This window comes from Taudactylus pleione, unplaced genomic scaffold, assembly GCF_031769625.1.
Source record: "Taudactylus pleione unplaced genomic scaffold, aTauple2 ptg000070l, whole genome shotgun sequence".
Lineage (NCBI taxonomy): Eukaryota > Metazoa > Chordata > Amphibia > Anura > Myobatrachidae > Taudactylus > Taudactylus pleione.
This window is the reverse complement of record NW_028284472.1, coordinates 14,880,513-14,897,235: the sequence shown is the minus strand read 5'-3', so window position 1 is coordinate 14,897,235 and position 16,723 is coordinate 14,880,513. Positions and strand designations below refer to the sequence as shown.

General features: G+C 45.1%; 1 protein-coding gene across 1 annotated transcript in view; it reads left to right on the top strand.

The window, feature by feature from the left end:
* The window catches only part of LOC148533789 (adhesion G protein-coupled receptor F5-like), a 147,916-nt gene that overhangs the window by 79,300 nt on the left and 51,893 nt on the right, over positions 1 to 16,723 (top strand). The window contains exon 4 of the mRNA XM_088467272.1: positions 11,993 to 12,145. Coding sequence (XP_088323398.1) covers positions 11,993 to 12,145 — 153 coding nt within the window. The remainder of the gene's footprint in view (positions 1 to 11,992; positions 12,146 to 16,723) is intronic.

The following is a 16,723-nucleotide window of genomic DNA, read 5'->3' as shown; positions in this document are numbered from 1 at the left end:
CTGACATTTGCATCTGGAGGGGGAAAACTATACATCCCCCACTGGTGAAACTCTGCGTCGGCACCCTTCGTATTTCTGACATAACCATAACTAAATTACTAGTATTGGTTTAATATGAGCCCACTCCTTGGTACACAATAATCTGTTTTTTCTTTGCTGGACCCATAGAGACCTATGACATAGATCCCCCTGATGGTGCACACTGCGCACCGCAGTGCGTGTGCGCAATGATAGCGTTGCAATCGCGCTGTGATTACGGACGCACACAGGAATCCATCACAGAGTGAGTGACAGGCTGTGAGCGTTTGGGGGTGGTGACGGGAGAAACATAAGCGTGCCTGTCCGTTTGACCACCGTTGCGTGGATGTGCATAAATTATCCACTGCGATTGCATACGCAGCTTAAGTACTCACTGCGTGCGACGAGACTTGCGTTCTGCGACAGGTCGGAGCTGCGTGATGGGCTGATGTACTCAGATGTTACCGATATATACGCAGGACTGCGAGGTGTTACGGATGTGAGAATGCAGCAGTGGACGTCTCTATGCCGGCTGAGCGGCAGACATTAGCATATCTTCGCAGCAGCATTGTGTGCGACTACGGAGCTGCGATCACAATTGTGATAATCTTGATCTCATTGAATTATGATCCTTGTTTCCTCCTGTGAGACGTGTTAACGCAACCATTTCTCAATGAAATCTTTTTTATCAGTAATTCATGCGGAAACCTCCATTTGTCTGAAGTACTATTTAAAGATGCTTCTGCCGTTCGTCAGTGTCAGGCTGTTACGTTGGTGGCACCCTCAGACAATAGGATGACAGATTTCATCTGTATTTTGTTATTACAATAGATCTCTCCTGACCTTCATAGCAAGTGATTAGCATTCTTGTCAAAACCAACCGGCTTAACAGTGCGAAAAAAAAAGGTGACACACATGAGTTGCATCGGGGTTTGTTAAAATGGACATATCCAGAAAAGTCGGGCGTACGATACTGCCTGGCACTCTGCCGCATTTGTTTGTTAGAACTGAATTAAAATAAATAGTAACAGTTAAATGTTTCAGGGAAATGACATACAGAATACAGGATGCTAAGTGTGGAAGTGTATGAAAGTTTTGTATTACAGGTAGGTCTAACTAGCCATTCTGGACATACACAGGGGTCTATGTACTAAGCCTTGGAGAGAGATAAAGTGGACAGAGATAAAGTACCAACCAATCAGCTCCAAACTGTCACTTTACAGGATGTGCTTGAAAAATGACAGTTAGGAGTTGATTGGTTGGTACTTTATTCCCTGGAAAATCAGGGGTTTAATTAAAGTCTTCTCCCTATCTTCTAAAGGAGTTACCGCCAGTTGTAGTAGACCCCATGGGAGAAACTCTTTTTCTTGCTTGGGGGAGTCTATTTTAAAAGGATTGCTGTGGTCCATGTAGAGTCACAAAACTTTTTGTTGCCATTGCCATCCTGGGATGGAGATAGCAGCAGATAAGCATAGAAGAAATGTTTTTTTTTATTTAAATAAATTTTTTTCAAAAGCAAATTGCAGCGTAATTATTTTATTCTAGTAAAAAAATTTTTTTTATATTCTTATAAAGTGGAACTGCCTCGAACCCGAAGTTGGGGCTACCAGGCCACTGCTCATACTGTATGTAAACTGGCTAACAAATGCACAGATGCAGGGGGGACTTGTTGGTGAAGCTATGAGACTCCTCTTACTGCTGTCAGTCAGTATCACCGTGGAGCGCAGTATCACTGAGTTAATTCGGTAGCGCTTTATCATTAAATTGCATCGATGGCTCATTTTCCATAGCTATAGAAGTTCTTTCTTCTGGATGCATATTAGTAAATATACTCAAAAGTATGACATTGTGAAATTCTGGCAGGGGAGGGTACTCGTAAAATACTGACCACGGAATTTTGGAGAGGTTACCCGGGGGGGGAAGAGAAATAGTTGGGGTGTCTTTTCCCATTCAAACTCATACCCCTTTTACACCAGAGCAATAACCAGGGTTTTTGCTGGGTCTATCCGGGTCGCAGCTCAGTGTAAAAGGGTCCCTGAAAAATAACCCAGGTCAAGTGACTTGGCAATCCAACCCAGGTAGCTACCAGGGTTGGACCCAGGATGGACCCGTGTAATGGTGCAGTGTAAATGGTGCAACCTGGGTTATCTGACCTGGGTCATGCCTAAAATGAGCTGATTGGTGGTTGTGGAGCATTCACCTCCCACTTTTTATGACCTCACGGGTTTAGCAGGGCAGACCTGAGTTCAGTGTGAACGGGGCTGACCTGGGAGTAACCCAGATTGAAGGTGCAGTGTAATACCCCTTTTCCACCTAAATTCCGGGTCTGACCCGGAGTTGGAACAAAGTTCCTATCCGGATCAGACCCGGAATTTTGCCAGCGCTGACTCGGGATATTCCCGAGTCAGCACCGCTCACACCGCAGTCGGGTGTACATAGACCCGGCTATTGCGGAGTGAAAGTGGACGCTTGGAGATGATGTTATCTCCAAGCGTCACTGAAGCCGGACCAATCGGCCGGCTAGCAGCGCACTCCAGGTCTTCGTGACCCGGAGTGCGCTGTTCCCATAGCAGGGTTTCACGGGCTACGCCCGTGTTAAACCCTGCTAGTTACCTGGGTTGGATTGCCGGGTCACTCGACCCGGCGATCCAACCCTCTGCCCTTTTACACCAGGGAGCTGCCCGGGTTAACCCTTCAAAAACCCGGGTTTTAGCTCCGGTGTAAAAGGGGTATATATGGGTCTGACCTGGGCTTTTGGTGGAAAAGAGGTATCAGTGATGTAAATATGACTTATAAAATAAATAAAGTGAGCTGGGGCTGGGGGGAGCTTGGCATCTATTACAATGAACGGGCAATCAGGTATAATTACCTGTTGTTTCAACAAAACTGTGACCACACCAAAGTGTAACTGTCTCTTTGGCTTTGAGTAATGTGTTTGTTTGTCTGGCGAAGTCACTCGTTCTTGCAAAGTTGGGTTTTGTGGTATTAGATAGATCACTGAATTTGTGGCTATGTGCCTACCTTAACTGGGGAAGTGTGATAAGACATCTGATGCTCAAATAGTTTCTAATCTGATGATAAAGCGCATTTATATGTAAAGTGTTTAAAAGGTTGCTAACAACAGCTCGACCACCTGGCAGCAGGGAGGGTATAATAAACTCATAAAAAAACACATACACATCCTTTCTCACTCCTCTGCAGGTCTGGCACAACATCTAACCTCCATTACCCCTGTAACCTCATGATGCAACAAGTTTAGTTTCAGGATAAACATACAGTGTTAGAGGTTCTACAACTTTCCAAAAACAGCCAGCATAGGGGCATATTCAACGGGCAGAGAGGTTTTTTTCCCTGTGGCGCGATAAATTTCAGCCAGGCGCAAGGTTTTTCCTATTTCAACAGGAGTTAACTTGATTCAGAACCCCCTAATGACTATTTAGACAACTGAACTTTTTCAATTAGTTTAATTGGTCCAATAATACATAATATAATAATGGGGTATTATTCTGTAAACTACAGAATAATGGGTTAAAAGATATGGGAGTTGTACTGTATATGGGGTTCTGTATGGATGGGACAGGTGTTTTTAACATTGCAGGTGGGAGTTACTGGTGTTTTTTAAATAATCTTTTTTTAAAGTGGCTTCAATTGACTCAAAAATAATCTTGTTGCCATTTTTATGCACCCCAAATTTAACCAAAGCATTTATTTGAATGAAAAAAAAAAAAATGCTTTCTATAATTTTTTTCACTGCTAATAAGACATTCAAATATCAGCCATTTGAAACGTTTTAAAAGCGCAAAATATTTTTCTTTGGGACAGTAATAGACATCTATACTGTTATCTAATATTTGTTTTACCTTTTCAGGGTACAGGCCGATTTCCCCATTTTCTAAACAAAAAAAAATTCTTGCAGGTATTAGCTGAAAAAATGATCACGCCCTATTTTATGCAATTGGACAGCTCAAGCAATAGGGGACACTCATAACCGCTGTTATCAAAAATGGGTCGTGATGGGCGGGTTAAGTTCTGCAGCAAAAATCTTGCTGCCTATTGAATATGCCCCATAGTGTTTTATTGCAGCACATGATATCCATCTTGTATGGGCAAAGAGATGGCATCCACCAAGCACATTTGTAAATGCTTTCTTCCTTTTACAAATACATGTTTTTAAATGTCCATAATTTCATAGGATATTTACAATTTCATGTGTATTATGGGGGAAGGTGTCACTTCCTGAGCCTGAGGTCAGGATATGGCTATTAGCAGTGCTATGGTTCAGCAGGAACTCAGTTCCTGAAGCTCTCATTAACTATGACGTAATGTCCTGGGCCACAATGTATGTTCAGTAAGATAAGTTTAATGTAAAAGTCCTTATTGAGTGCCTTCTTCTTTAAATAATATATATATATATATATATATATATATATATATATATATAGTGTGTGTGTATAACTGTTGTTATGCCTATGATGCCTAGAGATACACTTCATATTTTTCACAAGATCTAGGAGTGCCGCCTCTTTCCTTAAAATGTGTGATTTCCAAACCACACTATAGGATCAAATATATATAATTTTTTTCAATAGCTCCACCCCCTGTAGCCCCACCCACAATTCCTTAATCTATTTTTCCAGAAAACTAGCCCTGGCTATTATTGTTATTTATTGATGGATTGACATATGATCACAGTAATCATGTGACGTAAATAGCAGTACATGACATTCATTAAGTGGCCTGTACATGCTTAATTCTGTACTTTCTAGCCTTGTAACTATATAATCAGGGGTACAGTAGGTTCTTTTTTTCATGCCCTGAATCAGGTAGAGAAAAAAAATGTTGTTCAGTGCCTGTAACTGTATAACTGTACAGCAAAGTAACATATATCCTAGGTCGATGAACAAACCCGACTGATGATATGAGGACATAGTTGAAAAGCACAGATATATATATATATATATATAATATATATATAAAAGTGTTAAAGTTTTAGGGAGCTTGTGTACAAAAGCAATCAATGATACATTATACATTTATTTATATATAAATATATATATATATATATATATATATATATGATATAGTATACAAAACAATAAGTTACTCTATAAATGTATCTAAAAGTGGAACACTGATTAACTACTTCCTAGTAGTACAGCTCTATAGGGCTATTTCACACACGACGGTTCTCACCGGCCGGAAAAAAATCCAGGTGTTTTTTTCCCAGTGGATATTTTCCTTCCACATACAACGGTTGAGTGCCGTGTATAATGCTTTTGCCATGTGTATGTTTTATTCCCCAATCCTTAAAATTTAAACCGTGGACGGCAGCCGTCCACTTCAGTGGATATTTCGGGGTGTAACCGTGCCTGTGCCGCCTGAAAGGACCCATCCGGTTACGTGCTTAATTACATTTCATATATGGCAAAAAACTGCCCTGTTTTTTTGCCGGCCGGTGAAAACTGGCGTGTGTGAAATAGCCTATAGGTTTAACGGATCGTATATAATGATTATAATGGCAGGCCTGTGCTCTATCTTTCAGTGACAAATACAGTAAGGTATGAGTGGTAGACACGGATAGGAAATGAAACTTTCAGTGCCCCAGGCAGTCACATCACAGGTCTGACAGACTGACAGAAAGCAGCGTATAAATACCTAGATCTCACACAATGCGGCTGCTGCACCTTAACCACCGAGAATGAAGATTCACCCGTCCTGCTCCTCTGTCATTGTCATGTCCTGTGTGATGCTGCCAGAAACAATTCATTGTGATAATCGGTATTGTGATTGCCCTAAAGGCTGGTGCCATCATCTGTAATGACCGGCAAACCTAAAGTATGTATTACCTCATATACAGTACAGTAATAACATCACATATATACAGGTACGAGTTCCCATTCATTGACATTGAATTTCCGATGTTTGATGCTATATATTTCCTGTGCTGAGGAACACTGGCCACAGTTATGTTATCGACCATTTCACACTGATAGGTCTATTTATTATGGTGGGGGGAGCTTTTTACAGATCACCTCAGTCTCTGCCCCCTCTCTCTCCCTTACCCCCCCATTCTGTAGTGACTGCGTACCGACCCCCACTGTTGCTTCATTCCCCCTCCCACACATAAACTGCGTACTCACCATACAACGGTACGACACAGCGATGCAGCTCCCGTTGTAACAATACATTGCGCGCATCGTACAAACTGCATGATCCAGCGTACAATGGCCTGATGTATGGTCACATGCTGCATGCAACTACACACCGCGTCGTTCATTTCATCGCCCCATCTAACGTGCAGCACAACAGATTGGGGGATGTGAGGAACTACGACTGGCAACTATACAATGCGTACAATATATCATTCCGATCAGCGTTGGAACGATATATCGTATGATACATCGTATAGTGTGCAGATTTGTGAGGTCCCAATAAGAAAAGAAAACTAACATACAGTAGTTTCTGGATATGCAGATAAGTAATGTACCTGGTAACAATAATAATATGTATGCCTTGTATTGGTGTTGTGTGCTGACCTCTCCTGGCCATTGCTGGCACCCACCGCCTCACTGAGCAACAAGTGACAGATAACAGAGCCGGTACAACCTCTCCCTACTAATCCTCAAAGATAAATAGTGAGAGATGAGGATGTAACAGATATCTGAGGGATGAATGGTATTCTCTCCCTCGTGGTGCTACAGGCTCACAGGGATTGCGTTGCTTAGAGAGCACTGGGAAAACAACAGCTAGAATCTGATTGGTTGCTGTGGGTTTTATTAAATGAGGCCCAATAAGATGTGTATAATGCATATAGGGCCTGATTCAGACCCACTCGCGAGCGGCTGTCCGCTCGCAAGTGGGTCGATGGTGTGCACTGCGCATGCGCACGACGGAGGGAGCTCCGTCGTGCGCATGCGTGAGACGCGACGAGCGAAGGACTTTCCTTCGCTCGTTGTGTCTGATCAAAGGGCGCGTGCTGTCGATGTTGATTGACAGCACGCCCCCTTTGGTGGGCGTGCCGGGGACGTGCCTGCCAGATGGAGGCGTTCTCAAGGGAACGCCTACCGTCAGAAGCCGCCCCCACTGACATCACTAGTGATGTCAGTGGGAGTGATTTTGGCTCTGATAGAGCCAAAATCACTCCTGGCCTTGCGGTTGAGAAACTCAACCGCAGGCTTCTGCTCGCACTGGCGATGGTCGCGATGGTCAAGACCATCGCGACCATCATCCTGCACGCTCGTATAGGCTGTGGGTGGTGACCCACAGCTATACGAGCATCCAGGAGGACACTCCATAGTTATGGAGGTGGGCCCTGATTCAGAGCAAGCGCTCTGGTCAGAGCGTCCGGCTCTGAATCAGGGCCATAATACCCTTTGGCCCCTGAGAGTCAAAACTGTCAAGAAAAAAACCCAAAGATCCATTATCATACGCAGTGAGGTTTATCACATCATTGTGAATGATGAAACTCGTTAATAAATGAGGACCTTTGTCTTTCTCCATCTGTATTACAGATTACAATTAAATAACATAATTAACTAAACAGTTGGGGAAAAATAGTTATGTATGTAAGTATATAAATAAATAAACAAAGAAGTGTGTGTGCGTGTTTGTGCATTTGTGTGAGCGCCCATGTGGAAAGTTTGTGGCTTAATAGTAACAATGAGGAGATTATAAGACGTGCCGTAGAGATGCGTCCTTCCTTACTGTTGCTTCAGTCGCGCCAAATAGGTCCTCTCCCGCGTGACTTGACCACGCCAAGCATTTTTTTAAAGCTCAAAATGTGGATCTTATGCGCAATTTTGTGTAACAAATAGAAACAGTATTGACAAAACTACATTGCTGGCTGACACTGATCAACTTCATGTGTGACACTTGTACATCTGTGCGCGGCCGAGTCTGAATCCGTGCAAAAAGGGCTTCAAAGCGAGTATTTGGTGCAAGGGTGATGGTTATATAAATAATAATGTACAGTAAGAGATGAAATTAGTAGTCATAGATAACAAAAAAAAAAATGGAAAGCAATAACAGAATTATAAAATAATTAAATAAATGACATTACAGTAGTTTGACCACAACAATTTAATTATGTAAAGTAGAGAATGTATAAAATTGTACAAAAAAACACATGGAAATATTAAAATTAATGTGTGAAAAATAAATAAAGGTATAATAAAGAGAGAATAAAAATAGTGTTACTCATTAATAACTAACCCAACGCGTTTTGCACTGGTTAGTGTTTTTTTTTTCAATAGGCTTTGTTAGGGAGTCCCGATAAGAGCCATGTGCAGTAATTAGTTTGACACTCATGCTGGCCGAAGGTGAAATTATGGAACGTGTGACTGTCTAGTTACCATAGTTACATTTCTCTTTTTGTGATTGCGAGCCCTGTCAAACTCACTCAGCTGTCATACACGACAGATGTTGCCATATCAACCGATGTTGTGAGACTCACTCAATATCACAAAGATTTTGGCCTCAAAATATCAGGTTGAACTTATTCAGGTCATTATTGAGCATGTTGGAAAACTTGGACAGGATGGCGCTGTCATTTTCTATATGATTATACATTGTTATTTGGGACACTGATCACTCAGGTTTGGAGGCTTTAAACATCAGAAGATAAGTAGTGAGTGTACTTTTGGAAAAATGAAAGAACGTCATCTCAGATTACAATTTTATAGATGTAGTTGATTTATTAGCAGCACATGTCTTTGTAACTATATAATATATGTGTTTTCAGTACACAGACACAAGAGTAAAATCCATTTATATTGCAGAACCGCTGATTATAAAAATGCAGAATATTCAAACTATAAAGCACCCCTATACTGATACATTACAGACAACTGAAAATGCGAGCTATGCGAGCGGCCAGGAGGCTTCTCTAAAAAACCAGAGGGCCGGCCCTGATTCAGAGCGAGCGCTCTGAATCAGGCCCTGTGTGTGGTCATGCGAACCGAGATTGAGAGCCACTGGTCTATATCCTTCCTCAACGTTCTGATTAGAGACACCATAGTCAAGAGCAGGGGCGCAGAGATGGGGGGGGAGCAGGTACTAATTACCTCGGGCCCGGGCTTGCTGGAGGCGCCCGGCGGGGGCCCGGGTCTGGCACCGCCCCCCCCTCCCTTCTACATCACAGCAGCCCAGCACACGCTGCTGTGTGCTGTGTGCTGGGCTGCAGTGGGAGACTGCTCGCAGCTGCTAAGCAGCAGCAGGAGCAGTCTCCTATGCCTACGGGGGGAGCGATCACGCTGATCGCGCCCCCATTGGCCGTGCGCAGGGCTGAGGGCGCGCTGCTAAAATGTTTTTTTTTCCTGTTTTTTCTTTTCTACCTAAGGGGGCGTAGTCACACCTCCCTCGGTTAGGCCACGCCCCCTGTCATCCGGGACTGGCGCGGCTCTTGCCGGCCCTCGTCAAGAGGTTCCCAAACGCGGTTCTGAAGGCAGCCGAACAGTTCCGGTTTTAGAGATATCCATGGTTGAGCACAGATGGTTAAATCAAAGTGACTGAGGTACTTATTAAGTCACATTTGGTCAAACATATATATTATTAAAACCTGGACTGTTAGGGTGCTTTGAGGACCAAGGGCCCGATTCAGACCCGTTCGCTAGGCTGCGATCACTCGCAGCCGGGCGATTGTTGCAAACTGCGCATACGTAGAAGTCGCAGTGAGCGTGCACGAACCACTTACGGCGATCGGGAATCGTGCTCTTGTAGCACAAAGACTGATCGCTACTTTGAGTGCCGTTTGTAGGTGCTAACAGGGCAAAGCCCTGGAAAATGGGGGAGTGGATGAACGAACGCAGGCATGTCTGACCGTCAAAACGTCACCTGGTTGTATTTCACACTGCAGTGATCGCAGTGCTTGCGACGGGGAAGGGTCTACCTCAAGGGCTGCGAGCAGCTCCGATGGCTCTCGATGCTACTGAAAAATCAAACACTTCCTGGGGATGACGTTTGCTAAGAAAGAAAAGTGGGCGTCATTACACCGGCATGCGAGCACTCTGCCATCTCTCGCTAAGACAGAGGGCATCCTTAAGCCTGGCCGTGCAATCGCGGAATTTGCATACCCGGCCCCTGTCGGCTGCAAAACTGCGCTGCGTTGCGAACGAGTCTGAATGAGGTCCGGAGTTTGGAATCCCCTGCCATACTCTTAAAAAACAAAACCTGTGCAGATATTATGGATGTATTTTTAATCGACACTGCCACCTGCTGGTAACTATGTGTACTAATTTGACATAGGAAGTTTATGCAAGAACCTGCTTGTACTGTAGCTGTCTGTTTCAGGTCAGACCAAGCAGATAATATTAGTGGTCATAGTTCAGTTTTCATATTTCTTCTTGTGGTTGCGTATTTCACTTCTATTTTACATAACTTCCCATATATCTAGTGAACAACTTAAAATGTGCAGCACATACACAGCTAGTATTACTGCTAACGACTGAAAAGAGTGAAGTGACTTCAACGTAACATCTTTGCTAGCTAATTTAAAAATGGGAAAAAATCCAGAAGCTACAGATGTGTCCTCATGCACCTAGCATCCATACGGTATAGAGTACGTCGCAGCTGAGACACTCTGAGCGTAGTAGCATACCGCACTTTTCTTTAAATCTTGAATCTTCTGTTCATCGCAAATGCAGCAAAGAGCCGCTCACAGCTGCAACATGAACCACACAGGAAATGGTTTTACACACGTGCAATGTTGCAGATTCGGGGTGGGATGCACTAAAGGCAGAAATGTGGTAAAACCCCGCATTTCTCAAATGTATTAAAGCACCGTATTGCAGCTTTGTCCCGGTGGGTAATGCCATTTTCAGGTGGTGTTATCCAGTAGAAGCCTAGGGGCTTCTTTTTTGGGCCGCCCCCTAAGAGGATCCCTCCCAGCTCCCCCGTCAGCGTGCACAGGAGGACACCAGAGAGACTTGTTATGTATCCAAGGCTGTTGCAAAGGACAGGTCTTATCAGGAGAGCTGTCCTTTGCAATTTTAACCGCATTTCTAAGCACATACCGGCATAATTGACGCCGGTATGTACACGATAAGAGGCGCAATGTACCGCATCACAGAAGCGATGCTTAGTACATCTCGCCCTCAGACTCAGTTGCATATACAGTGCTGTAATCTAGTAATGTGGTTTTGTCGCTCCCAGTTGTTTTATTTCTGTAAATAAAATGCACATTTTGCGTGAGACAGACGCCCGGCATCTGGGACCTTGCACGCCGAGATGGGCTATTTGGCATGACTGAAGCCACAGTGTATATGTACACATCTGTAATGGTCCCTTTTAAACAGATTGTATATGGAAAATGTCACTATCCTAAACTTTACATTAGGTGCAGCTGAGGGTGTGTTCCCCATTGGGTTACAGGATTCCTAACCTTCCATGTATATACATCAGCATTTGGATAGTGCAGAGAATGGAACATACCTCTCACATCTCCGACCTGCAGGACACAGAGCTCTCAGTCAAGACTGTCCCACTTGGGGGTAAATTTACAAAGATGGAAGTTCTATTAAGAAGTGATGTTGCCCTTAGCAACCAGTCAGATTCCAGGTATTATCTTCTAGAAGGTGCTAGATAAATGGGAAGTAGAATCTGATTGGTTGCCATGGGCAACATCACTTCTTAATAGAACTAGGAGTTCTTTGTATATTTACCCCTTGGAATGTTAGAGGTAATGTAGTGCATTTATAAACTCCAGCAAATAAACCGTTTCTGCATTCATAACAAATTGTTGAGTTCTCATCACTTCATTAGGAAAAGCATAAAGCACCCTTACTGTAACATGGGGAGGATATTATAGTGCACATCGGATTTTGGTGAACTATAAAGAAGCATTTAATTGTCCGCCTTGTGCCTTCATGTGGTAATGGAACTCTGGCATGGTGACTTGTAATACCCTCAATACTTGCAGTAGGGGGACTCATTATAGTACAAATATTACGCTGCTGATAACACGTTCTCTTTTTCTTAGTATCGATTCCAGAATACACGGTGGATATAGAGATCAATTTTCCTGACCCCTCGCTTGCCGACCAGATAAAGCAATTCATCAGGAACAACTTCACCGTCCCCATGATACTTGCTTCTAACGACACAACAATTACAGACGTCAAGATCACCACAGGTAAATTCCCGCCATGTGCAATATAAAATGACCAGTGTGACTGAATTGTCATGAAGATTATACTGAAAGCATATAAGGGGAGCTTGGAGAGAGCTAAAGTACCAATCAGCTCCTAAATGTCATTTCTGAAACACAGCCTGTAAAGTGACAGTTAGGAGCTGTTTAGTTGGTACTTCATCTCTCTCTAAGGCTTGATATTTCTCCCCCATAGTAGTAAACTGTGGGACTCTGGGGAAACAAATGTTTTTATACTCCAAACGTAAAACTTATTCTCCAACATAAAGCATTCTATGTAGTGAATATATGGATTTATATATAGTGAATAGATTGATTTAGTTAGGAAGATGACCTTACTGTAGATCTCGATCCATATGGTGAATAATACATTACTATTCTAAATCTGCTGGCAAAACTCACCAGTCAGTAACTGCCTTTCTCCTTCATCCACTAGGGGACACTGGAGTCTCAGTACAATGGCTATAGAAGTGGGTTAACCGGGAGCTGGCACTTTAATAAATTTGAATAGTAGCTAGCTCCTCCCCCTCTATACCCCCCTACAGGTCAGTCTAAATTTTGTGCCCTGGGAGCTGGTTGCACTATGCAGAGCTCTCTGTTTTAATTCGATTCCTCGATCAGCATATGAGGACATGGACAGGCAGCTCCCTGCCCCTGCCTGTCTGCATAGTTGGAGCTGCCGAGAGACCCCACCGCAGCTGCTTGCGGTGTGCGCTGGGGTCTTCAGCTACAGAGACCACTGTCTCTGGGGCTTACCTAGACGCGCTGCATGCGGCGTACGTCGCGGTCCCCCACTAGCAGACCCGACCCGGCAGCACTGGCAGCGGTAAGGTTAGTAACACCTGGCACCCCGAATAGCAGGGCGGCCAGGAATACTATATGGCGGGCATCATTAATGCAGCCCGCTCAGCGCTGTAAATGGGCGCCATAGCGGGGGGGGGGGGCAGAGCCTAACACTGAGTTCTGCTCCTGCCTTTCCAGCATCCCCAGCATTTCCAAGGCTGGCGGCCATTTTAAAGATAGCATGCTGCTGCAAGATGCTGAAACATACTTACCTACCTTTATAAATCTCTTCCCGGGAGAAGCCCGGGTAAGAGAAGCAGCAGGGGGCCGTTGGGGGCGGGGCCTAACAATTCGCTTCATTAAGCCCCGCCCCCTCGCGGCAAAACTGCCGCGATTGGGTCTAATTTACATAGGGGGCGGGGCCAAATGCTGTGATTCATGCAGAATCACATCTTAAGCCCCGCCCCCTTCACGGAGACCCGCGATCGCCGCGGGTATTCTCCTCATTCTGCCCACTTCACTAGGAAGTGGGCAGAATGCGGGAGAAATGCCTACCCTGCCGGGGGTGCGGGGGGTTACCCGAAAAATCGGGAGCCTCCCGCGAAAACCGGGAGGGTAGGCATGTATGTGCAAAAAACAGCAGAGAGACTGTCCTGTTGCAGGCTGTGATTACACAGTGGGGTCAGGCTACTGAAGATACATTAAAACTGTGTGTGCACAGCCATTAATAGCACATTTACATTGTGTTTACAGCGTGCTGGTCATTGTATCAGTGCTGGTTGGGCTGAGTTAAAACATAACCCTCTATGCCCTTATCTCTTGTTACTAACAGTCTCTATGTGTCTCACTGTCCCTTCACTCTGTACTGTGTGTGTGTGTGCGTGCGTGCGTGCGTGCGTGTGTGTTAAGATTTTCTCCTGCAAATTGTGTAGAGATTTGACACAGGGACAGTTGGCTACTTCCCTGCTGTGTGCAAACATGTGCTTCAGTGCTGATTGTAGCAATACATGCCGGATGTTACAGGTTTAGCAGAGTCTCCTGTAATCACCTCAGCAGCCTTGGGCTGATCAATTTATATCATGTCACAGTAGGAGTTTGTAGCCTAATGAGCTAATGCCCAGCCCTGTCTACAGAGCTGGAAGCTTCTCACAGAGAAGAAAGGTTGCCAAAGCTCAGCAATGGGCTAGTGCACATGTTCTTTAGATTTGGAGTGGAATAAGATCTGAGCTGGCTCAGTTGGTAGGCTTGTCCTCTATGGTGCTAGAGTCAGGGGTTCTAACCCCATTATGATCTAAGAGTTCTTATCCTATGACAGACAACGTCTGCCTTCTCTGAGCCAGATTGGGCGTGTTTTTAGCCAGGTCTGTAGAAGAGCTCACAATATGTCAGCCCAGGTCCCTCCTCGTGGCATATTCCTCTAATATCCCTGTTAAGGGAATGATACCGAATCCCGTTATGTGGGATGATCCGAAAAACGGATGACATGCCTAATACAGAGGAGGGGGACAGGCGATAGAAGCCTGTGTTTCAGGGTGTAGAGAATATATGAGATGATCTCAGGGGTCAGGCCTGGTTAGTACTTGGAAACCGCCTGGGAATACCTGGTGCTATAGGCTTAAAAGCCTATGGCCACACCACTCTCAACACGCCCCATCTTGTGAATACACTTTCCTGAAGAGTGCAGGAAATTATGCGATGTCACGTCTTTTAAAGAGACGGTGCTCCCTGTACAGCTAGGAGCAGTTCTCGTCACTGCCACATTTTAGTGTACCTAGGGAATAGCTCAGGGCACCTGAGTTCAAGGATCTAGGTACACTGAAACTTGACCCGCACTAGTCAGCTGTTGGGTCAACAGGGCTGTGGAAGCTTGGGCTACGCAGCATGACAAGGGCCTTAAAACTGGTGTTCCGGTGGAGGATCTGGTTCCTTTAACGGAACAGATTGCAGAGTCTGTTTCCTTTTCTCTGGGAGAATTCAAAATATATTTGGAATCTTTTCCTCTAGATCCTCGGCTTTGGTTATCTCAGCTGCAGAGACCTGTGACTGAGACAATGGCAGGCGGATGAGGAATCTAAAAGAGCTGTGTAGGCTCTTCCATTCACAGGGGAAGCTCTGTTTGCAACAAGTGGTTCGTTCAAGCCACAGGTGGTAAATACACTTATCTCCCAGCTGCTGCTCCTTCTACTCGGACTGTCATCCCAGAGGAGCTCCCACTATCTCCCGTGGTTCCAGAGACAGTAGAGCCACTGCATCCTCTTCCCGGCAGTTAAGCCTCCAGCGGGTCCCCAAGGTGTGGGCTCACTTTCGCAGTTTCAAGCGTCAGCAGACAGACTGTTTGTTATACAAGAAGGGTCAAAACTTCTATTCCAGCTTGGTGGTAGTTCCCAAGCTGGATGGTTCAATGAGACCCATTCTGTAACATTTCAGTCTTATTTGCGGAACTTCAGGTTCAAGATATAGTCCCTGCAGCCTGTCATTGCAGGTCTCGAGAGAGAGGCCGTGTTCATACAATAGTTAGTACTCTGCATTGTGTCTGCAGTAACCTCGGTGCGCATCCGAGTCACGGCTCCATGCCTATCTCCACAGTCCTATTTGCTTTCCTACACGCAGTCGGGATTCTCAATTTCACCCTTTGGTCTTTCATCAGCACCAAGTGTGTTCACGAGGCGCAGGGCTGTAATTATGGCCTTTCTTCGGATTCAGGGTGTTACTATCGTCCCGTACTTGGACCTACTTCTCAAGGCTCCGTCAGTCACAATGGATCCTGAATTTCCAACAGCCTACTCAGCGTTTGCCTTTCCTAGGGATGTTTTTGGACATGGTGGAGCAGAGGGTGTTGCTTCCGCAGGGAAAAAGTCACCTCCATCCAACATAGGGTGTGTTTGATACTGCGCAATCGCAGGGTACCAGTACTCCTGTGTATTCCTCCTCTGGGGAATATGTTTGCGACCTTAGAGTCCATCCAAGACTGGAGTTCCTTACCCGTCCATTCCAACTGGACCTCATCTCTCAGTGGTCAGGGTCCCACCTTTTTCTTTACCAGCGAGTGCCCTGTCACCCAAGGCTCGAACATCTCTCCTTTGGTGGCCGAATTCCTCACACCTACCTGCAGGCAAGAAGTTTGCAATGTGAGAAGGATTCTCCTCACCACAGACGCCAGTCTTGAGAGGATGGGGGGCAGTGACTCAGGGAAGACACTTTTAGGGCCGCTGGACTCGACCGGAGGCAGAACGGCCCATAAAGATTCTGTGTTAAAGACCGTGTTATATGCTCTTCAGATCGCACAGCCCTGTTGAAGGGCCATGCAATCAGAGTGCAACCCGATATGGCCAAGCCGGTGGCGTACATAAACAGGCAAGGCGACACCAAGAGATTGATCTGCCATGAGGGAGGTTAGCCGAATTCTGCTTTGGGCAGAGAATTTTACAGTGGCGATTTCTGCGATTTTCATCCCAGGAGTAGGAAATTGGGAGGCAGAGTACCCCAGTTGGCAGGACATTCATCCGGAAGAATGGTCACTCAATCCATAAGTATTTCTCCAACTGACTCTGCATTGGGGTCGACCTCATGCCGACCTCATGGAGGCAAAATTGAACAACCAATTGCCAGTTTACTGCTCCCGAATAAGGGACCCGCAGGCTGCCGCAGTGGATGCACTGACAACACCATGGCCGTTCACTAAGTGTATCTGTTCCCTCCTTTTCCGCTCATCCCTCGAGTGCTTCAGAGAATCAAGCTAAAAAAGAAAATAAAAAAAAATGTCAGAGTGCTACTAGTAGC